Source organism: Montipora foliosa, chromosome 9 (genome assembly GCF_036669935.1).
Source record: "Montipora foliosa isolate CH-2021 chromosome 9, ASM3666993v2, whole genome shotgun sequence".
In the NCBI taxonomy this organism is placed as follows: Eukaryota; Metazoa; Cnidaria; class Anthozoa; order Scleractinia; family Acroporidae; genus Montipora; species Montipora foliosa.
Window position 1 is genome coordinate 7501 of NC_090877.1, and position 7500 is coordinate 15000.

General features: G+C 38.1%; 1 protein-coding gene across 1 annotated transcript in view; it reads left to right on the forward strand.

Moving 5' to 3' along the window:
- Positions 1 to 7500, forward strand: part of LOC137970813 (nucleolar protein 11-like) — a 30724-nt gene that overhangs the window by 3458 nt on the left and 19766 nt on the right. Inside the window, exons 4-8 of the mRNA XM_068817384.1 lie at positions 1 to 59; positions 440 to 509; positions 4047 to 4148; positions 5634 to 5691; positions 7423 to 7500. The exon at positions 1 to 59 is cut by the window's left edge and continues 99 nt beyond it; the exon at positions 7423 to 7500 is cut by the window's right edge and continues 59 nt beyond it. Of these exons, the coding sequence (XP_068673485.1) occupies positions 1 to 59; positions 440 to 509; positions 4047 to 4148; positions 5634 to 5691; positions 7423 to 7500 (367 nt within the window). The remainder of the gene's footprint in view (positions 60 to 439; positions 510 to 4046; positions 4149 to 5633; positions 5692 to 7422) is intronic.

Genomic DNA, 7500 nt, shown 5'->3' on the forward strand with positions numbered 1-7500 from the left:
GCTTCCACCAGCAAGACCGAAACAGGAAAAAGGAGAAAAACCACAAAGTTTCCACTTGAGTAAGTTTTAGATCCTTGCTGACTGGGGCCTCGATCATTTCTTTATGTACAATGTACGTATTTGCTGGTCTGACAGGCAGAAGAAAAAAGATCTCTGCACCAAATCAAAGTTGATTCACAGTGTTTATCATGTGCCATGTTGACAAATAGAGATAGACAGGAACAGGTGAATCTTGCTAATGCAATTAGATTGTAACTTGTGCAATAACTGACCTTTGTTCTTTTGATAGTTTTCATGGTAAAAAGGAATACCTAAAAATATAAACTTTGATCTTTTAGATGTTTCTCTTCTCTGTTTGAATCTGATTGAATGAAGGAAAAATCTGCTTATTTGAACCCCACATGTATGCGCAAGTATCCTGTCTTACATTAATTTGCAGTCTTCTTTGGAGCTTTGCCCTTCAGTACCAGAACAAGCCATTCTCTGCTTCAGTACTAGTTGTGATGCATGTAAGTATGTGTGCGTTGACAGTTTGTAAGAGGATTTTGCCAGTTTTTTACCAGTTTCTTTAAACAGAGTACAAAATAATATATGTGTTCAACAGTCAGTGTATCACATCAATGAATTTTCTTGAATTAAAAAACAGAAATGTTTTACATTGTATGCTTTGATATGTGTACATGGAGGTTTCTAACAGTCTATTATTCACAAATTTTGGAAAAGAAACCTTGTACATGTGCAAAATAATTATAATAATATAATAATAATAATAATACTGCATTGTGATTGGCTAAAGAGCAATGCAGTTTTCAGGTAACACGCTGCACTAGAAAAGAGGTAATTTAGAGCCAAAAAAGTAAGAAACCAAGAATTGTGATTGGTCAATGATCAAAGAAAGTCACAGATAGCTAATCAAATGCGATCCCTGGATGACAAAATTTTTGGCGTAGTAAGGGCGCATTAAATGTTCTTCTAATTAATTACAATAAGCTATCTCGAATTTTTTCTTGGCTATTATCAATAAGTAATTGTCACATGATTTTTCTCATGCAATTTAGAATAAATGAACTTTTGTAAATTTCTTCAAAGAGTATGAATTGCTCTCACCCTTTGCTCACGTTGAATTTTGTTGTATTTGAAAAAATAATACTTCTGCTCAGTTAATACGGTATGTTCCACTCGACAATAATTTTTACTACCGCCATTGATTCCTGCTTACCTCTACGTTCCATAAAGCTGCATCCCACTGACAAGCCTTTTATGACTGTGAAGATTAAAGACGCAATAAAGAAACGCCAACATTCTTGGACAAAGGGAAATACCCTCCAGTATAATATGTGTCGCAACAACTCTGCAAAAGGGCTCGTGCTACTTTCTACAGCTGTATGTCACAACAGTATCAACAATATGCAAGAAACTAACCCTAAAAAATGGTGGGATAACATCAAACTTTTGTCTAGCCTATCCAAGCCCGTAACTCAGACCAGTATTATCGCTGATGGAATTGCCCTAAAAGACAGCGGCCTTACAGAAGCGTTAAACAATTGTTTCAACGATACCATCTGTGATATAGAGCCTCTGGTTTGCAACCCGCTCCTGGTGGAACATTCTACCGATAATTACGTCATAAGTCCTGAGTCCGTTGAGAAAGCATTACTATCAATTCAAGAAGCAAGGGTCCGGATGACATACCTAATTGGATACTTAAGAACTTTGTATCAGTCATCCATCGCCCTAGTTGTTCAATCAATTAATCAAGGCCATGTCCCTCTACTCTGGAAATGTGCCAATGTCATACCTATAAACTAGGTTCCTCGGCTGACCTCTATCAGCACCGACTTTAGGCCAATATCATTAACTTCTGTCCTGAGCAAAATTCTTGAGGACTTTGTCTTCGAGTGCCTTTCAGCTATCATAATGCCTCAGGTAGATCCATACCAATTTGGCTGGGTTAAAGAATCGTCAACTCATGCCCTACTGTAGTTCACCTTATTCATCAATGGTTGAGCGCAACTCCACTAACCATGATTAGATCCTGCCTAATTGATTTTTCCATGGCTTGCAACCGTATCGACCATAATATTTTATTACAAGCTGCAAGTAATCAATGTTCCTCAACTACTTCTCAATTGGTGTGCTGATTTCCTTCGCAACTGTCAACAATGCGCTATTTAAACTTTTCTTCCTTGTTATTGTGAACGACCTAAGAACTAGTCTACCATCATGTAAATACGTTGATGATTGTACAATCTACGAAGTTTTATGTTTTATGTTTATCTCAATCACCAGCTCTCCAAGGCAAGTTGAATAGGATCACCGAATGGGCAGAGTCCAGTCACATGAAGATCAATGTTATTAAAACTAAGGAATTTTCTGCTTCATTCCTAAAGAATGATTGTCTAACAGTAGTTGGCCATCAACTACACTGTGTTACCTCTTCTAAACTCCTTGGAGTGAATGTCTTCTGACCTTAAATGGTCGACTCATATAGATGATGTTTCTTCCAAGGCTAGTTAACAACTCTATGCCCTGAGAATTCTTAAGCGCAGTGGTGTACAACCTCAAGACCTACGATCTGTTTTCTGTTATTTTATCAGACCTCGATTAGAATACGCTTGCCCTGTTTGGCACTCTCCATTGACATGTAAGTTGAAAGACCAATTAGAAGCTATTCAGAATCCGGCACTTCGTATTGTGCACCTGCAATTGTCATACAAAGAAGCACTTAAAGTCCTGAACCTGACTACACGCTGGGAAAGACGCAAACACCTGTGCATGAAATTTTACAAGAATGTAACCCATCCCGATAGTAAACTAAATAGCCTTTTGCCAAGACCTACGACCAAAAACTACTTCCTGAAAAATCCTAGAAGACTTCCACTTTTAAAATGTAGAACTAAAAGATTCCAAACAAGCTTTATACCAAGTTCGATAAAGAAATGGGACTGAACTGAACTGCAATCAAGATTAACTAATATTTTATAAATGTACATATTTAAATTTTTGTCATTTTACATTTTGTAATTGTAACATTCAGTTTTCAATTCCCTTTGGAATTGCAATTCGGATGAGTTAATAAAGTTATAAGTTAAGTTACTCCAAATAATATACTCAAAGTCACGTGATTACCCTATTCTAACAGGGTATTTAAGAAACAGACTTGACTGATTAGAGTGTAACGTGAAGTGCTAAGTTTCTACCCCATATGAACCATGTGAGCGTTAGTCCTATGAATGGAAATGGGCCCACACAGACTTTACTGGTGCAGACTTAAATGGGTTCAATTCCCACCCTGGTCAGAGTATTTCTCTGTCCTTGTGTGGGCCCATTTCCATTTGTCGGGCTAACGCTCACATGGTTCATATGGGGTAGAAACTTAGCACTTCACATTACACTCTAATCAGTTAAGTCTGTTCAAATATAAGTGCTACACCGCCAACGTTTGCAAAAACATAATCCTTCCTTGTACTTGACGTACAGTCATGTTCATTGCCCTGACTTTAACATCTTCAGTTCCCACGGCCTTCTCCCGTCTGACCTTGTGGCTCAGTCGGTAGAGCAGCGGTGATCTAACCCGAAGGTTGTGGGTTCAATTCCCACCCTGGCCAGAGTTTTTCTCTGTCGATCCTTATTTAAGAAACAGTTTTGGTTCAAATTTTTTTCCTGGTTTAATTTTTTTTATTAGTTCAATTTTGATCTTCCTTTGTTTGAGATTAGGAGAGTGAATTTCAGACAAAGGAAAGTCAAAATTGAACTGGTTTGAAAAATTTTAAACCAAAGAAAAATTTGAACCACAATATTTATACTCAGTCTGTTTGTATCACTCTGACGTGTAACAACTATATTGTATTAGCACATTAACAAGTCTCGAGGGAAAAACACGAAAAGTTTTACCAATCAATGGTTGTATAGTTATTCTGATTTAGAATTCTCCTGATTTACATACTAAATTATATAATATTTATGTAGCTTTATATAAATTATATGTGCATTGCTATTGGCCAACATGTTTCGATATTGATAGTTTTTTATTTACTTTGAAATAGGCAAAGAACAAATACCTAGTAAAAATTGCATATCATGGACATTCAGGTGGCGTTGATCAAGAAAAGACAGCCGTGGAGTGGGCATTAACTCCTCCAGCAAAGGTACAGAGTGTGCTGTAGATTTTTATTTAAAGACGTGACATTTGTTGTGGGTAAAATGGTGAGGACCATTTGAGGCTTGTTTCAGGGAATAAAAATAAACAGACTTCATAGAGAGGTTTTCAATTGAGTGTCAAAAGTAATTAGCAAATTGCTTTGGTTTTGCATTACTTCACTCAGTGATTGGTTCAAAGTTCTAGTGCCAGTTAATCAACCAATCAGAAGTGAAACCAAAACCAATTGTGGCCTCCGCATGCACATTTTCCTGCGCTTTCTGTCGGCTACGTGTAATTACTTTGAGTTTTGATTGGTTTACTCGATTGTCTACGTCCTTTTGGATTGGGCAAAGTAATTACTTTGGTTTTGGTTTTACGACACTTGATTGAAATTCACTGTATGTAAAATAGAATAATTACCATCACAAAACACTTGATTGAAACTTGCTCTAGAGAGGACCAACAATAATAATAAAATTATTACACTGTACATGTACTTAATATTTAACATTGAAATGGCAGGTTTTGGTAAATCCCAATGCTGGCTTTCAGCTTGCAATATTAATTTTACCTTTTTCGTCCTCAGATTGAGACTTAGATTTTACGGTCTAATTCCACACAATTTTACTCTTCAATGGGGTGGCTTCAGTGGTGAATGGTGAATGGGGTGGCTTCAGTGTCGGCTGCGAGTTGTCTCTAATTTTGGCGATGGATTGTGGGGCAGGCAAAATACACACGCTCAAGTGAAATTGGGAGGAGACGTCCCCTATGAAAATATCAGACCTTACGGTAGACAAAATAAGGCCTAATTTTTGAAACATGAATAGGGCCAGATCAGACCTGAAAGTAACCTTGCTAGCGAAGCTTGAACAGAGCCTTATGAGACCTTACAATAACCTTAAAACCAAGTCTTAAATAACTTAAATTCTTAAGGCTTCAAAGCCTTAAGAATTTAAGGCATTACGGTAACATTGAAAACATTCAGGCCTGAATGAGGCCATAAGAGAGCCTTAATTACCGCTCTAGCGCCCAAGCGGCGATTGAATTACGTATGATACATTAGATAATGCATAACTGTCTCGAATTCTCCCAACTCCCCCTTGTGTTTAGATGAGCTGTGGAAACACGGAAAACATTCTCTATTGCTTTAAAACCCATTGACTCCCAGGGGTTCCCCATTGACGAGTAAAATCGCCTGGCATTAGACAGAGTAGAATACTTAAGTATGGCAGGTTTTGGCCAGTTTGGACGTCATAGGGTTAAGTAGCACCACAGATCTGCTTAATTTTAACAACCTCTACACTGTATCTCTACTCAAAAACTATGTCCCCTTTAAACCATTGACCCCCTGGGAGTGAGATATAATAGATAGATTTAGGAGTCACTGGGTTAATGGAGCACAACCGCATTCAAATTTGCTGCCTTTAATCACAGTCTTATGTACCATACAAAATAAATAATTATTACAGAGTGTTTTTATGTTTCATGACAGGATGCCTCGCTGTTGTCCTGTTGTGCGTGTGAGGAAGGGCACGGTATCACATCTTACTGTAAGTAAAACTTCTAGCGACTTTTCAAATATAAATTATTAATCCTGAGAAGGCATTAGTTGTATAACTCTTCAATGTTATAGCAGACCTTTTTCGTGGTGTCGTGGATGGACCAGTTGATTGACTATTGGACATTGGATGGATTCTTAATGCGCAAATGAATTAAAAAATTAGAACAGGCTCGTTTAGTTAGGCACTCGATGAAAGAATGAGCAATAACTATGGGTTATTCCAGAAAAAATCCACACCCCCCCCCCCCCCCCGACGGAAGGGGTCGTTTTTTAACCCCCCCTCTCACCTGGATTTTCTGGAGCCCAAGACCCCCCCTCCTGTCTGGATTTCCAAGACAAAGGACCCCCCCTCCTGCCTGGATTTCCGGGAAAAAATATTAGGCTTAAATTTAATTTATTTTTAATAGAAAATACGCACAATCATGTATAGAAGATGTTCTTTTTTAATTTCTAAAGCTTTGGCTAAATTATATAAAAATTCTGTTGTGTGGAACTAAGAAAAGAAAGGAGCAAAAATGCTAAAACGCAAACGAGTGTTTAAACACTCTTAGCTCCTAAAAATCAATTGCCCTTGTTCTTTCTTTGCTCTTTGCGCTTCCTTTGTTCTTTCTTTGTTATCATTACACGAAACAACGGTGGCGCGCTGGGTCTGGGTACGAGTAAAAATGTGTCAGGGGTTTCAAACTCTTCGTTGCAATATTGTTGCAATGGCTCTTTCTTTAGTATCTTGTTTGCGTTTTCTGCTATAAAAGGACCTGCGAAGGAACTTAGATTATCATTTATGTCAGATGAGAAATATGTGAACAAAATATTTCTACTATTTTCAGGGTCTGAGAGCGCTAAACTGTCACTGAACTAAACGTTCGAACCGCGTGAACTATCGGTTCAGATGACCCCTGCAGAAGACTTTTTCGAGTTCAACCCCCCTCCCGCCTGGATTTCCAGGGTCCTTGACCCCCCTCCCGTGAGAATTTCCAAAATCCCATCCGTCGCGGGGGTGTGGATTTTTTCTGGAACAACCCAATATCAGTTTGTCCATTTCATGGCTCGTTTGACTTGGCAGTTGATGAAAGAACAAACAATAGCAATAATTAATAAAGGCAAGCTACTTGGACATTAAGATTTAAGATAACTGCCAAGCAACCAAGACACCTCAACAAATTCTCCCTAGATTTTTTAACCACTTGTGCCTGGAGCTTCGCGCATCACTTGAATTTCATGAAGATCGATAAGATCTTGGCGAATAACATTAGAAAACAAAAAAAGAAACAGCTCGGTGCTAACAAAAAAAACAAGCCTGATCGGTGGCTTGAACCCCTGACCTGTCTTGTAATTCGCTGTGTGCATCATTTGGTTGACCTACCGATGCACGCAATAACATTAACTTACACTATTAGATTTAAATTGAACAATGAACAGTAAGTGTTGCATCGTTGATTCCATTGTTTTCGAACGCGAAGCCGATAGTATTTTTGCATAGCTTATTTCTCGAAAATAAAGCTCAAATCAGATTAAAAAATACCAGGACAATGTTCTTAAGTTCATTTCCAGTCAACTTACAAAATTTGGGCTAGTTTTGAGCAAAACTAAAAATTGGCCGAATGTTGTCACTTACTAGGTTCTAGGTACTTCTTCAATTGATTTATTGTTGGCACAAATGCTCAGTCAGTCATTGATGGAGCTAAGTGAGTTATTGGTTTTGTTTCTTTCACTACAACAGGGTCTGATGGCTCACTTTGCTTCACGGAGCTGGAATCCATCCTAAAGTTTGCACTGTCAGACTCAAATAATAGGCCAT